Source organism: Gasterosteus aculeatus, chromosome 11 (assembly GCF_964276395.1).
Source record: "Gasterosteus aculeatus chromosome 11, fGasAcu3.hap1.1, whole genome shotgun sequence".
Lineage (NCBI taxonomy): Eukaryota > Metazoa > Chordata > Actinopteri > Perciformes > Gasterosteidae > Gasterosteus > Gasterosteus aculeatus.
In genome coordinates this window covers 6,444,496-6,460,492 of record NC_135699.1, presented here as the reverse complement: position 1 = coordinate 6,460,492, position 15,997 = coordinate 6,444,496, and the positions used below count along the sequence as shown (strand labels likewise).

General features: G+C 48.8%; 1 protein-coding gene across 2 annotated transcripts; it reads left to right on the top strand.

Moving 5' to 3' along the window:
* The first annotated feature begins 74 nt into the window (after positions 1-74).
* rnf216 (ring finger protein 216) lies at positions 75-14,714 on the top strand. Of its 2 annotated transcripts, none has more exons than XM_040191608.2 (17): positions 75-237; positions 1,047-1,175; positions 2,236-2,357; positions 2,484-3,773; positions 3,929-4,005; positions 4,396-4,504; positions 4,950-5,111; positions 5,211-5,322; positions 5,559-5,692; positions 6,115-6,165; positions 6,506-6,643; positions 7,057-7,205; positions 7,600-7,678; positions 11,486-11,583; positions 12,909-13,131; positions 13,622-13,691; positions 13,822-14,714. In XM_040191608.2, exons 2-17 carry the CDS (start codon positions 1,076-1,078, stop codon positions 14,214-14,216), a joined length of 3,309 nt encoding a protein of 1,102 aa, XP_040047542.2. In that variant the 5' UTR covers positions 75-237; positions 1,047-1,075; the 3' UTR covers positions 14,217-14,714. The 2 variants fall into 2 exon arrangements, with proteins under 2 accessions (XP_040047542.2, XP_040047544.2); XM_040191610.2 differs by lacking the exon at positions 75-237 and adding an exon at positions 474-532.
* The last annotated feature ends 1,283 nt before the right edge of the window (positions 14,715-15,997 follow it).

Below are 15,997 nucleotides of genomic sequence, written 5' to 3'. Positions count from 1 at the left end.
TAAAGTTTTGTTAATTTATATAAAAATCCATGTTTTGAGACATCATTTATTTTTTAGGTGTATTCATGCCTACAGTACCAAGACTACATTTCCCAGAAGCCCTCCGCCTTACGTAGTGGCTGCTGCCGTACGCGTGACGTCGATGCTGTTCTTGTTTTGGCAGTTTGTTTCGATATTCACGGTTTGTCAGTCCTCCCAAGAAGGCGTTTTGTATTGCTTGTCCAACACGACGCTGCGGTAATGTACATATCTGCATTTGCATGATTCGTACTTAGCGATTAAACGCTACGTGGTTTGTTTGTAGCAATGTTATGTATGGAAATCACGGCAGAAGTGAGCTAACTACTTAACCTACTAAGCTAGCTAGCAAGCCAAGCTAATTAACATTAGCTTAGCGGAGAGCAGAGGTTTGTGTACGTCCTCGCGGAAATGATCGATTGCTGTTCTGGCGTGTTTGTTTTTAAACAACTCTCACTCAAATGTGCATCTAACGCAACGGTGTCACGGGAAATGTCACAACGATGGATGCAAAGTGAGTTTACGTAGCTCGTATTTCAACATTGACAGCTTCTCGCAGTGTTCGCGTATGCTCTCCAACAACATAGAAGATTCACATTGATTTCATGCCAACTTTGATCGGAACTGACTCTGGCTGCGCAGCGAGGAGAGATAGCGGAGTGAACGCGGCGATGCGTTCCTAATGGATTGGCTGACCCATATGATCAACTTACAGTGAGCTAGCTACCGGTGTGGTCCTAAGCTTCCTCATTGCTTAGTTCTCTTTTGCTTAACATGCCAGGTGAGCTGGTCACCGGATGTACGATCTTTATCAGCATTGCGTGATACGATTATCTACTGTAACAAGATGGAGTTCAGCATGTGCCGGGTTTGGTAAATGTCAGGACATTTTACACATTGTTAACTAAGTGGGGAAATTCCAGTGGAATACCATCATTTTAATTGTGTCTCTCTGTGTGTGTGTGTGTGTGTGTGTGTGTGTGTGTGTGTGTGTGTGTGTGTGTGTGTGTGTGTGTGTGTTGGAGTAGATGATGTTGACTAAGCAGTGAGTCTGTGTATGGGCTTGTTCAGGGGTAAGCTTAGTTTCACGATGGCAGATGGAGGTAGTGATGATGATGTCATTCACCTGGCAAGCTTCAACGTCCACCGCAGCCAAGGTAAGACACTTCTGTGTTGGTCAACGTCAACAGCATTGTATATTTGTTTTTATTTTTGCAATTTTGATATTGAGAGAAATGGCGTCTTGCACGGTTTGACCACTGTAGCTTTTCGCTGATGCTCGCCCACTTTCCTTGTCATTTTGGTACTGGACATTTCAAACTAACCGTAACCCTGGTGTATGTATCCCAGTCCTGCAAGACGTTTTCAGGGTTACGGTTCTGAATACCAAGCTACATTTTGGTTTGACGTGCAAAGAATGGATAGAATAAGTATAATAAGAATCTTGGCATTAAAGTCCCTTTTTCAGTCTAGCATTAATATGAATGTATCATGATAATGTAATCTTTTCTAAATTGCAGATTTTTTTTCAGACCTCTGCTTGAAAGAAATCCAAAATTGATATACTTGTCAGTGAGAGACGCAACTTGACCGTAAGGGCTACAGAATAATGCAGCTTTTCAACACATGAAGTACAGTTAGGAATAGTAAATCTAAACTTTGTATGGGCGCATTGTACATTAACCCGCTTTCTATTGCAAAGTTCAAATTGGGTGTGTAAAATGTCATTGTAAGGCCCATTTTAGCATTTTATTCCAAGAGACAATGGCACCTGCATTAAAATACCAGCTTAGAAAAAGCAGATGCATATAAATGAATAATATATTGGCCTGGTCGATTTATCGCCCGGCCTCCTATAGTCCAATGCTAGTTAATAAGTGACAGGAAAACACAAAGACGGGTTTGTGTAGTTGACCATCTCTGGGTGTTAAAGTCTCTTAACAAGTTCTATTATATAATCCTGGCTGCCTTCTTCTCCACTTATCTACAATCCCCTGATATTACTATACTAAAACGTTTCTACTGTTCAAATGCAGAGGGAACGTTTCCCCACAAAGACAAACATAAACGGTTTTAACGAGAATGTTTTGGACCGACACAATAATGATGCTAATCATGGAATTGGTTTTGTTTAGTTTTCCCCTCTGTGTTTAACACACTTTGCCGTAAACACGCCATACAAATCATTAATATTTACTTTAAATCGGTTCTGTTTAGGCTCCCGTTCCCGTAAGAGGGAGCTCATCACCATCTCCGATGACTCGGACGAGGAGCCTGTGACTCTGATACCTGGCAGCCCTGTCTTAGTCCCGGATGACGACGACGTCAGCATACTGGAGGTGACTGATAATCCTGTGTCTTCCAAAGGGGGGCCGTTTTAGAGCTTAGCTTTCCTTGTTTAGTTGTACCCTTTTTAAGAAAACGGCGTGACCGTTTCATCTTCCCTTGTGTGTGTTCTCCTGCAGCCGCTGACTCCTGCGCGCCGACACGTGATTCGCCCCGCGGCAAAGTGGAGCGGGCCCTCGCACAACCCCGTTCAAGCTGTAGGTCACATTAGCGCCCCTTCCGGGGGTTCTACCCCCCCTACCTCCAGAGATGCCAAGGCCCACCCATCGGCGGTAAGGCCGGCCGTAGGGACACAGACGCAGTCGAGCTCCTCCGGACACACGCAGCAGCAACCCGGCTCTCCATCGCACACGCCCTCGCAGCCAAAACTTTACACAAACTCTCAGCAGCCGGCCGGTACGTCAGCGCAAACGAAAGTGGAGCTCCACGCCGTTCCTATCCAAACCCCATCTACCTCCGCAGATGCCAACACAGCCAGAGCACCTGTACCTGCACTTCGTCCGCCGGGCGGCTCTTTGGAGCCGGCGGCGGCAGAGCCCCAGCCGAGTACCTCTAGAAATGCCACACACTATTCTTTTGTGGTCGCGTCGAGTTCCTCTTCCCGGACTGAAGAAAAGGCGAGTACGAGTACGAGCACTCAGTCACACGACAATCCTCAGGCCAGCGCCTCGTCTGCACAGTCTCACGCACGGACGCCGCCTCGGCCCAGTACGTCTGCGCCCCTCCAGTCCAGTGTGCCCGGCGTCCAGCAGCCCTGCCTCGCCCAGGCCAACGAGGTGAAACTGGCCGTCCTTCCCCAGCAGCTGAGCATCCAAGCCTCGGCCCTCGTGACCCAGCCCCAGCCGCGGCTCAGGTCCCACAACCTGCTGCGGCCCCTGTCGCTCAATCTGATGCAGGGCAATCTCATTCAGATTCAACCCCAGCTCCTGGCCCAGGCCCCCGCCCAGCCTGCAGCCCAGGCCCTCCAACATCCTCAGGTGATACAGGTGGTCCCCCCGGCGGTGCTAATAGCCGCGGCCCCGGAGAGACTGGGACCGTTGGAGGTAGGCCACCGGATCATCCTGGGGAGCCAGGCGACCGGGGGAGCCGTTCCTAATCCCCCGCCTCAGGCCGGGGGCTCCGGCGCGCTCCCGCCCGGCCGCAGCCTCCACATCAGGGTGTCCAACGTGAACTCTAACCTTCCCATCGCTCCGCCTCCCGCGGCCGCAGTCCCCCACAACGGCGGAGAGGCCCGTCAGTTTCTGGCCCCGGCTCCAGACCCAGAAAGAGTCAATCCCGCGCCCGGTCTGGTCGCGGTACCTCCCGCTCCGGAGGAGATTCCCCGAATAGAAGATGCAAGGCCTGGTCCCTCCGCGCCGCAGAGGAGGGCGGAGCAGCCGCCCCGCGTTAGAGCCCTCGTCGTTGGTGTTGTGAGTATCGGCGTGGTCCGCATGTCTGCTGTCTCATGAGCTCAGATCAGTTGGTTATTATCGAGTTTACTCATCCGAATTGTGTTGTAACTGATTCTCGCCTCCTCTGTCCCGACCACATTCCGCCTGTTCAACTCTCGGGCTCGTCTCGACAGTTGGATCTATTCCCAGATGTCCACGAAGACTATGTAGCAGAACTGATCCAAAAGAATAATGTGGAAGACTTGAATGTGTAAGAAGCATCTTCTCCCCCTCAGTACTTATTATATGAAGTGATGATAAGTGACCCATATGGTGATTTATTCACATGCGAGTTTCTTTATCAATATCATATTAAGCATTCAAATCCTTTATATTACTCCTTTCTAATTGTGACGGATCAATCAAGCTATAATATTATGCGTATATATTAGTATCAGTATAGATCAGTTCTTTTGTCAGACAAACAACTTTTTAGGTGTACACTTCATTGCTGCATGCGCAACAGGGCACCAGATCTGTGCACTTTGAATCCGTACTGTCAATATATATGCTGACTGTTATTGAGAGTGTGTTTGTGTGTGTCGGTGTGTGTGTGTCTGTGTAAGCTTGTTCATGCGCTGCTCCCCTCTGCTGTTTCCAGTATCTGTAACCTGCTGCTGGAGAACCCGGAGTATCCGAGGGGAAGTACTGCAGCAGCCACAGCAGCTCCCACCAGCATCCTGCTGGAATGTGGGGACACCGAGACAGAGGTGTGTGTCCGTGTGTGTGATTCGGCCTCTACCATCCTTACCAGTATAATAACCATTATGGGAAGTGTGTCTGCAAACTGACCGTCTGGAAAACTGAGGAAGGATGGATTGTTTCATTATTAGCAGAGATTTGTGGTTCATAGCTGTTGGGAAGAGACTGAATATACTGAGAAACATCTAAATTAAATGATGTTTCACACGGAAAGGTGAAACCATCTCCTTATCAGTTACTCTTTTCCGATGCAAACCAAGTATACACACACACACACACACACACAAACGCGTATGAAAGCATAGAGAAGGAAAGAATATCACTTCAGCTTTTAGCCTCTCAAGCCTCAAAATTGCAGCTACACTGTCTGTTTTTCCTTTTGGCACTTTTTTCGAGCGCTCCTCAGAGCTCAGCTTGGTGCCTCGGCGTGTGCTCACTCCTGCGTCTTCCCAGGTGACCGAGGACCTTTTCGACTATCCCAAGCTGGGCTCGGTGGGACCCGAGGCCGTGATGCAGGCTGCCGACCTGCTCATGGCAGATTTCCGGATGCTCAGCTGTCAGGACATCAAATGGGCCCTCAACGCCCTGAAGGGACACTATGCAATCACACGCAAGGTACCCGTGGGCCGCGGCGCCGTGTAGATTCCACCTTTTCCTCCACCTTCTCTCTTCGCTTTTCACCAACGTGTCCGTGAATGCCGCTGTGACTCGCAGGCCTTATGTGAAGCTCTGAAGAAGTGGCAGGAGTCGGGCGACCCCTCAGGAAAGCGTCGGCGGAGCAGGACCTCCTCGGAGCGCTGCTACGTGGATTTCCATTTTGAACACGGTAAACCGGCTTCTTTTCTGCTCTCGCGACCATTGTGTCGTTTTTTCTTCTCCTATACATTTGGCACAAGCTAGTGTTTGTCGATAAAAGCCGCGCTCGGTCAGCGAGCTTGACCGCCGATCTGCGGGATGCATCGTGGGAGCACATCTCCGAGGTTCCATCGGTACTCTGATAAAAGCTGTTTTAGAGTGCCGGCGTTGTTTCGCTATGCTCAGTGGGTTTGTTCTCTCCTGCAGGTTCCGTGAAGTTTGAGAAGAGGATGTATTTCTTGGAGAACGACCGGCGCTACTGCAGAACGTACAGCAGCCTGGAAGCCTCTGTGCAGAACGAGCTTACATTCTATCAGCAGAAGGCCAAGGAATGGGCAGAGGTACACACACACACACACACACACACACACACACACATTCTGTTTATCCAGTATTGCATTCAAGCCTACAGACTTATAATATTGTGCATATGCAGTCTCTTATGCCATAAAACATGGCGCTGAGGGGCGCTACGTTCAGCATGTATATAGTCCCATGAGGAATATTGGATTTATATTGTAACGCGTCTGGTTACAAGAGTTCGCGTTATGTCCACTCAAATAATAATAACAACGTGTACGTGAACAATGTGAACGGACACCAAACACTGAGCACAAGTGGCACGTTATGCAACAATTCTGGCATCAGAGAATATTACACGATGACTTTCAGTGTCACTGCCAAGTACACACTTTACAGCCTTCCTGCCTCCGCGTACAGAGAACTAAATACCTAAATACTTTCCCGCTTTCTCTCCCCGCAGCACGAGGATTTCCTGCTGGCTCTGCAGGTCAATGAGGATGAATACAAGAAGGTGGGAGTCGCACACAGCTTATCTAAACTTATGTGACCTTCACTGTGGCTCGTACTGTGTATTGGTTTTGTGTGAAAAACAGTGTGTATCAATGTTGTGTTATAATGACCGAAGGCCAAACTTTCATAGGCAGGATAGTTTTGGCTCGGTCACACGGCTGCCTTGTTATTAAGGTCTTAAAGTCTCTGAAAAGCATTTGCCTTGTACAATACACTGTCAACTAGTTGCTGTGTGTGTTAATTTTAGTACCACTTGGCAACTTATACCAACTTGCATTGTACCATCTAACGCTAACTCTAAGAACTGCACGATAAATCTCCGGGTGTGATTGTCTCTGCAGGACGGGCAGCTGATCGAGTGCGGCTGCTGCTTCGGGGAGTTTGCGTTCGAGAAGATGACGCAGTGTTCGGACGGTCACCTCTTCTGTAAAGAATGCCTCGTCAAATATGCTCAGGAGGCAGTTTTTGGCTCCGGAAAGGTACAGACACTCACACACTCTCTCTCTTATGACAGCAGGGCATGTTTATGTTGCCGGGCAACTGCAAAAGCATTTTCCTAATAAGGCTGATGTCTCCATGAGCGGGACAATTATTATACAAATGGATGTGATCGGTGTGGCCGTAAAGTCAAACATTGGGTAGAAAGCAGCATGATTGGTGTTCCAATAACAACAAATGTCATTTAAATACATTTAGAGTTGTCTGAGGTGCGTTGAATATTCAGTTTGATCCAATGCAATAAACCGGCTTTGTGATAAAACCTCTGCTGTTGGTTCGTCTTTGTGAGACCAGTGTGTGTGACATGTCCGCTCTGTTTGTCGCGGTGGTGGACGGTGTGTGTCGTTACTCGGGTTGTGAACGTACCTCAGCGGTTCCTGTCACTCTGTTGCAGTCGGAGCTGAGCTGCATGGAGGGCGGCTGCCTGTGCTCCTACCCGGTGTGTGAGCTGGAGAAGGTCCTCCCCGAGAACATACTGTGTAAATACTACGAGAGGCAGGCGGAGGAGGCCGTCGCCGCCACCTGCGCTGATGAACTTGTGCGGTACGTGTGTTACGTTTATAATGACGTTATCATTTGATAAAGTTCTATGCTTGTGTGAGGATAGGAATACCGACACTGATCCCTTCAGGAGGGCCGGCTAACCCTCCTTTGCAGATCTTCTTGTCTCCATGTAGTGAGGTTTGGTTTGCTGTATTTTTTATTAGCCACATTATTCCTTTGTTTATTACTTTGTCTTGGACCTTTTGATACATTTTAACTTTTAATCTACTTCGGAAGGACGCTTGTTGCTGTTATTGTGGCCCAAAGAGGATCTGTACACTGAAGTGACCTGAAATAATGTCCATTGGTTTCCTCACTGTGGGATTGCTTTATCTGGGTGTTTCTATGTGTCATGTCACTCTTTAACCCTCCTTCCTCTTTTTGACTTTCTCAGGTGCCCGTTTTGCAACTTCCCAGCCTTGTTGGACAAAGATCGGTCTCTCTTTAGTTGTCCCAATCCTCGGTGCCGCAAGGTCAGTCCCCCTCTCTATTTATTTAGCTGAGTACACACTCTACGGTTCTCCAGGGGCCCGCCTGTTTTACTGCTGCAGACTACACCTGTAAAGGAATATTTAGCTTAACACGCCGGATTCTAATTCTACTGTACAAACGAGAACCCAAACCTGAATGTGAATTCGACATAATGAATAATTCAGTTCATCCCGAAGGCTTCGCATGCGCAGCATCCGCATAAATCATCTGCGGGCGGCCCGGGCGAGAGGCGGAGCTCGAGTCCGGGCCGCCCGCAAAGATTGATGAGCAGTTCTGTGCAGATGACAAAACGGTTCCATCTGGCGAAGTCGCCACCTCCGACTCCCTCTCTGTTTATCTGTGGTCCGCCTCCCTCTGTCCTAGGAATGCAGGGGCCGGCGTGGCTTTGTGTCTTCAGGGGCCGTCGCGTGGATTCCGCTCTGAAAATGTCCACTATTTGGCCAATAGACGCACAGACACTCACGTGTTCTCGCGCACTCACAGGACACAAACACACAATTCTTCCCTCCTTTCTGTCTGTCGGTGCGTCTTTGTCTCTTTTTAGTTTATGTTCTTGTGTCTCACCCTCGCTGCTGCCACGGCACAACAAACACACACACACACACACACACATACACTTGCAGATTCAGGAACACACATACTAACGCTACACTGCTGGAATCGGGGAGTGAGATTCACCTCTTTGCACCGTAGCAGCAGCATATGGAGATATTTGAATTTGCTTATTTAAAAAATATATATATATATATATATATATTTAAAAAAATAGTTCCACTATTTGTGATAATAGGACATTGTGTTATTGTTTTGTTGTGTCGAGTTCTCCCCAAGACTTTGCCTTGTGAGCTGAGCTTGTTAGTGTTGTAGTGATATAATGACATAATGATCCAGTAGCACACAGGTCTTTTGTCTCTGGTCCGACTATAAAAAGAGTCATTTCACATCTGCTGACTTTAACATAGCTCCATTAGTTCCTCTGGCCAAACAGAAGTCTGTTTCCTAAAACCTACTTCCTTCTAGAGGTTTGTCTATGAACAACTGGATTATGCGACGTCCTTATAATATCCCTTCATACGTTGAGCCTGACCCGAACCGTGAAGTGTTCGCTACTGATCACGTGTTAGTTTGTGATAATCAGACGAACAGCTTCGGTCACATGAATGAAAAGCTATGGGCCGATAAAGGTGTTCATCTCCTCTCCTGCTCCTCCCTCCACTGACCTGTAGGTGGAGCCAGAGCTTCGCACCGGCTGCCCTGCAGTGTCCACGCACAGCTGCATCCCACCACATCCTGATGCACACACACACACACACACACACACACACACACACACACGGATACAAGGACGTTAGACGCGCTCCAGATATCTTTTGGGCTGATCCTCGTTCTGAATACTTTTCTTATGCGGCCTGGAGGGAAACAGCTGCTGATTTCCACCACGTGTTGGAAGCAGTCTCACGAGGACACGTTGGACTCATGAAGGAAACGCTCTTCCCCTTTTTACTTGCTCTGCTTTGCTTTTAAGTGCTACAGAAAGTTAAACACCACTCGCTTCCCTTTAGTCTGTGTAGGAATAAGGATGTGATTCTGTGTCTGCTGCGGTGTGCGTGTGTGGAGAGTGTCGATCCCCCCCCAGTCAGAGATGGTCACTAAAATATCAGAATTACATCGACCAGCTTTTCTAAAATATTTATTGCATTGGATCTTCTTTTTTTTTCCTAGTCCCCAACAGTTGATGGCGGTTGTCGTACCGTCGTCCCGCTCCGTCTACCAGCAGGGAGGGGCCCCATTATGTAACTGGCACACATCCGCGAGCCCACCCGCCTTCTCCCACCCCGCCGCTTCATTGGCTGGCGGCGTCCTGCACTCCCCTCACGCTGCTTCCCTACTGGTCGGACACACTTCCTCCTCCATTTCAAATGTGGCTGAAGTCAAGTTTGACCCAGATTCTCCTCCTGCTCTATTCCTTTGTGGTGCCCCCCCCCCACCCCTCCCTCCTAACGTTTTCCACATGTGCTTGGTGAGGACGCTTGGACGGGCCGGCTCCACCCGCCTGCGAGTCATTACTTCATGAAAGTGGAGGAATGCGGCAGGCCGTCACTGTGCAAACAAGAGTCTGTGTGTCTGTGAGGGCCGGTGTCCTGTGCATTATCTAATCTGCACTCCGAGTTGATGGATGCAGTATTAGACCCCCCCCCCCACCCCCTCCCCCCCCATCAGATGCTGCCTGCATCGCCTTATAAGGGCTGCTGCCCGCAGCGTGAGACGGGAATTTTGAAAAAGAGGAAAATCCAGAGGAGGAGAGGAAAAGTATGAATGAAGCAAGAGGGAGGTGTGACTAGGGGAGGGTGGGACCCAGGGGAAGGGAGCGGAGCAGGGTGGCTGGAGTGAATGAATGGATGTAGAGACTCACTTAAAGGTTAAAGTTGCTCACGTCGCCGCCATTGTTTTTTTTAGCCGCGCTAAAAGAACTCTGGTGTGTTTCTGCAGACACGACACACACACACACACACACAGACGCACAGCGACATGCTCACTGGTCCGTAGGTTACCACCAGGGGGAGATCTTTTACCGCTCTGCTTTCCGTCCCCCCCCCCCCTTCACGCTCCCCCTGTGCCTCCCGGTCTTTGTGTGATCCGGCTCTTCCCAACACGCCCTTCGGCTTTCCCGTTACCCCTCATGCCCGTTACCCCGAAGCCCCCCCCCACCAAAGAGCGTTTCCATCTCACGCTCATCCCCACATCCCCAGGCTTCTGAATCTCACTGCTTCGGCACTCCCTTTATAAATCAGAAAGCGCCACAAAAATGTGAACCACCTATCGTGGTATCGCGGTTTGAAACGGGCTCTTCGTTCGGCTTGAAGCCACCACGTTGTGGCTGTAAAGGCCCGTCTGTTTTTTCACGGACGTCTTCCAAACGCCAACAGAAACTCTGGCTTCTCCAACTCTGTCCCCCCCCGTGGCTGACCTTGGACACACACACACACACACACACACACGTCTCAGTGAATAAGCTACAAACCCTTAGGTGGCTGAAATGACAAAATATAACACACAGCGATTGAAGCATGTAAAGAGCACGCAATGGGTTACGGGTCAGAACCGATGGTTGCCGTAGAGAAATGGATCACATGGTGCTGCATCAGCTGTCGTGTGCCACGCTTTTCAATATTAGATGAGCGGTTGAAATATTTATGCCGACACCACTTAGCCACGGGTTAGCAAGGGAGACGTGTGTGTGTGTGTGTGTGTGTGTGTGTGTGTGTGTGTGTGCGTGTGTGTGCGTGGGTGCACGTGTGCATACGCGTGTTCGCAGGGATGCTGTCTGACCAGCGCATCCTTTAGCTGAACGTCTCGGGCTGAACCGCCGAAGGAGGATGGAGGTGCTGTTTCTAGGCAACCAAGCAGTCAGCAGCGATCAAATCACACTCTTGCTGCAGTCAAACACACACACACGCGCGCACGCACACAAAAGCTCCCATTTGCCGGCAGAGCCACACCCTGTAGCTGTGTCTGCTAATGCAAGCCCTGCAGTGGCAGCAGCATATAGATCGCTGAACTGCAGGGGCGCCGCTCGTCCAGCACCAACTGGAATGGTGTTCCACAGGGTGGATGTGGAAATGTGGCTTCATCTCTTGCTATTTGGTGATGTACGGAGAAGAAAGTGCCCCAAAGTCTCGAGAAGATTCTAAGGAAGAAGCTTCAGTCCTTTTGCTTTGTGATTCTTTCCCTCTACGTGTTCCAGACACACAACATTCGTCCAATGCCTCTCTTGTCCTCTTCTCCAGGAGAGCTGTAGAAAATGCCACGTCCAGTGGAAGCTGCACGTGGGGAAGACGTGTGAGCAGGTCCTGGAGAGGGACGAGATCCGCATGAGGGTGCTCTTGTAAGTGTAAAACATTCCCTCTATCAACACACTGTACGTCCTTTGATGGGATTTTATCAAGCTTAGTGGTTATTCTATGGATCAGAACAGTTATAATCCTATAATTTATGCTGCCAAGACATACTATATCTTAAACGACACCATCACCTCTTTCATAAGCTCACTGGGATTTTAGTTGATGTCGTTCGCTGACACATTTTCACATCAAAAGCCAACCAGGACCAGTTTGATGCCAAATAGCTCCAGACACCACCTGTCTTCGATCCGTGCAGGACACAGAATACCTTTTAAACAGAGTAGAAATCAAACATTACTCCTCATCTTCCACGATCATCCCATGAGCTCGTGCTGGCGAGCCGTTCTGTTGCAGGCCTTGTTCGTTTCTCTTGTCTCGTTTCTCTGGTGTTACCTCTACTCCCCCCCCTCGGAGAGGATGCTGGGTAAACATTTTAGTTTCCCGGACAACCTTCCAGGAAGTGGGGAGGCCAGCTGCTTCCTGCGGCCCAGCAGGTCCACAGGCAGTACTTCCTGTTTTGAGCGCGACACAGATCTTCTTCCTGGTGCTGAAAGAGGCAGGAAGTGGCTTGCTAGAGGGATCAGTGAAGCAGATCTGACCTGATGATTGTTACAGGACGTAACTAAAACAATCACCATGGCAACATCGGCCCCTTCAGATTTTGGGGTTTGTTCTCTGATTTGCTGTGACGATCAAAAAGACTTGATTCTCCTGCAATTGAAGTAATCGCAGTAGCTTCAAAGGTCACAACGGCACACAGACTCATGACTTATTCTCAATCCTGGTCGGATTTTCCAATGATCACAATGTTTTTAGAAGTTGTTACCAGACTCATAGTTATGTCACGCAAAGCAAACAAACCAGTAATGCAATAAAAACTCTTTAAGAATCTGGGGGGGCACGGAGACTAGTAGATAAATGCACATTAAATACATTATTTATTTCCGTTTACATATAAACTCATGCTATTGTTAAGACAACAATATCGGCATCCCTATTACATTACATGTCATTTAGCTGATGCTTTTATCCAAAGCAACACACAAAGTGCATTTCAACCATAAGGATGCACAATTCATGCTGTGAAGGTTCAGCATCCCGTGCTATTCTTTTACATTTCATCACCTTTAAAATCATTTGTCTCTTACTGGCTCCAAGGAACTACCGGCATGAACCTCAGCCGCATCATTTCACATCAAGACCACCAGAAAACCCCCCAAAAAGATCCAGCGGCGTCTGAATGTCCCTCCTCTTGTCTCTAACCGGCCCCGTTTGTCAATTTGTCCCCGCGTCTGTCTGCATGTCGCAGTGAGGAGCGCATGACGGCAGCTCGGGTGAGGAAGTGCGTGAAGTGCGGGACGGGCCTGGTCAAGTCGGAGGGCTGCAACCGGATGTCGTGCCGCTGCGGCAGCTTCATGTGCTACCTGTGCAGAGAGCCCATCACGGGCTACAACCACTTCTGCCAGCACGCTCGCTCGCCCGGCGCCCCCTGCAGACACTGCCGCAAGTGCTCCCTGTGGACGGACCCCACGGTAGGCTCTTCCTTTTCAAGACCTGTGTCGTCAGGTTTTGAATTTAGAAAATGTTTGCCGTGATTTTAGCCTCAGCGACGTGCGCACACATCCGATCCGGAGGCGTTGCGTTTACGCTCGTGTTCAACAAACTGTCACTTTAACCCCCGAGCGTCGGCGACCGGATGCACCAGCATTAGTCCCGTTCATAGAGCGGCACCAGAGATGAGCAGCCGCTGGTCTCCAGGGCTCTGGCAGGAAGTGGATGAGTACTGGAACCAGAGGGCCGCTGGACGGGGTCCACTGCTGCCTCATCGTTATCTATTTATTCAGGCACAGAATCACGAGTCACTAACTAAAGCTCCATTTATGCTCATGCATACAAGGTTAAGGCACATTTACTGTTTGAAGAACAAAGGTTTTATTTTAATTGCAAACTCATTATCTAGGCACCAAAAAGAGTCCTTGGACATAACTAACCGCCCCCGTTTCGGTGTGTTTGTTCTTACAGCAAGACGACGAGCGAATCATTCAGGATATCCAGAAGGAAGGAGAGGCAGAGCTGAATAAGAAGACTGCAGGTCCGTACCGGCCGTCCCGTTAAGGGAGTTTCGAGGCGAGGGGTTCAAAACCCAACATTCCATGAATTCATGAACCACTTACCTTTTTTATAATAATTATTATTATTATTTCTTCTTCTTCTTCTCGTAGACAATTCAGGGAAGCGAGTCGGCCCTCCTCCGGAGCCCATCACCGAGGTCAAGCGGCCACGGGCCGGTCCTCCGCACGAAAACCCCCAGATCCCGAACCCCGCGGCCCCCCCTCACCCGCAGGCGGTGCAAGCTCCGCTCTTCGTGCCTCCGCGCGGACGCTACCCGCCGGCTGCGCCCCAGGGCGGGATGTACCACCAGGTGATGATACCACGGCTGGCACCAGCCCCCTACGTGCCCCCCTTACAACACCTGCCCCCCCTGAACAACAATAATAACAACAACAACCACCATCACATCCACAACCCTCCCGTCAACCCCCATCACCACAACATCGACATGATGGACCTGCCCATGCACTACGGACCCCCGCATCGCTACTACAGACGCTTCTAACCCCCCCGTCCCCCATTCGCTCTCTGCAGTTACACTTTTCATTTCAGCGCTGTTTTTTGATACCTGACGTTATTTTGTATCTTTCTGTGTGCATCGGCGTTTTTTCTACCGCGTCACTTCTCATAGCTCGTGTGTGCTCATGCAAATGTTTTCGGAGGTGCCGCTCGACGCGTTCCTCTGGTGTCGGGCTGATAAAACACACTGAAATGATAAGTGCATCCGTGGAACGACACGTTAAGACACTTTGCCTTCTCTCGCTGAGCTTCAATAATAAAGGAGGTCCCATTGTTACATGTTCCTTCTTTCATCTTCTGTTTATTCATCAGGGTTTGATCCCATGAAAGGTCTAGAATCTTAAAACAATTTATTTCTAGTTTATTACTGATATTTTTGAGTACATGATGATACAAATAATAACCGTCAGCATTCCCTTCTGTATCTTTTGTGTAACAAGTGTGAGACCACACGGTTTTGTAATAAAGTTTTATGTTCACATTGCTATGATTCTTTTGGGTTCATACAAGTTTTCTTTCTCTCATATTCCACTTAGTCTGTCTCCCCCTCCTTCCTGGTCTCCTGCAGAAAAAGGGGCTGACTCATGATGACTGAGCCCCGCGGCTATGCACCAATCACATGACAGAGCCGGTGCGTTCCACCAATCGTGGCGTTCCAACAGCCGGCCTTTGTGATGTTGTGGACTTCTTTGTTCAGCCAAGTGTGCTGTGAATGTGACAAATCATTTTGCTACACACGGTCTCTCGGCGTCTCAGCATGCAGACTATAAAAGCACAGCAAACCCCCGTTATGGCCCAGGGCTCCTAATGGATTTAGTCACGGCCGGTAAGCAACAGACCGTGTTTGCATGAGAGCCGGAATTAGACAATAATCGCATTCAGCATCTTCTAATACCAGCCGAGCCGTCATGAATAAAATGCTGTGTGTTGTATTTGACAAAGACACACACGACCACGCCGGGGCTTCTATAGGGTCCATAGCTGTTTATTACTGTGTAATCAATTCTAAATCATGCATGTTCACTGATGTCACATGACTGGAAGGAAATAAAAAGACCGTGAACGACCCCTGAAGGTAACAAACGGGTGCTTATTCCTCCAACACCAGAAGTAAGTCTTTGGAGGCCAAAAAAACAGCTGTTCTCCGGAGATGCACGTTCCTAAATTAACTAAATAAAAGCTAAATGCTTATATATAATAAATGTTGAATATCAACATCCATCCATCATTCAACATGTATTCCATAAGCTTTATGTATGACCAACAAACCCAAAGTAACAGAAGTTTGGACCGTGGAAACTACAGAAAAACAAAAGCAATTTGACAATTTTAGACCAGGAGATGAAATGCTAAAAAGGCAATGAAATACCGTTTAAAGCTCAAATTGTAAGCTAAAGAAATAACATAGTAGGAGTAAAACAGTATGAAGCAATTCCTGTTTCCACTCCAAACAGAAATAACCGCTTGAGGCTTGACAAATCTATTCCAGCATGTAGCCTTGCTGAAGAAAAACAGAGACTATTGTTGTGTTCAAAAATGAAGAAACGCCGGGCGGACAGAGGGCATCGCAGATCAAAAGGTTTAAATCAAATGTATTTAATAAAAGAGATGGTGTTGTGGTAAAAAGAACATCTCTGTTGAGGAGCCGCTGGTCTCAGCAGCCAACAGGCCCCAGGTCAGTCCTTTGACCATCCGTCTGTTTCTTCCACCAGCGAACTCCAGAACAATGGTTCCTACAGGTATTTATAACAATGCTTAAAGGTGTGA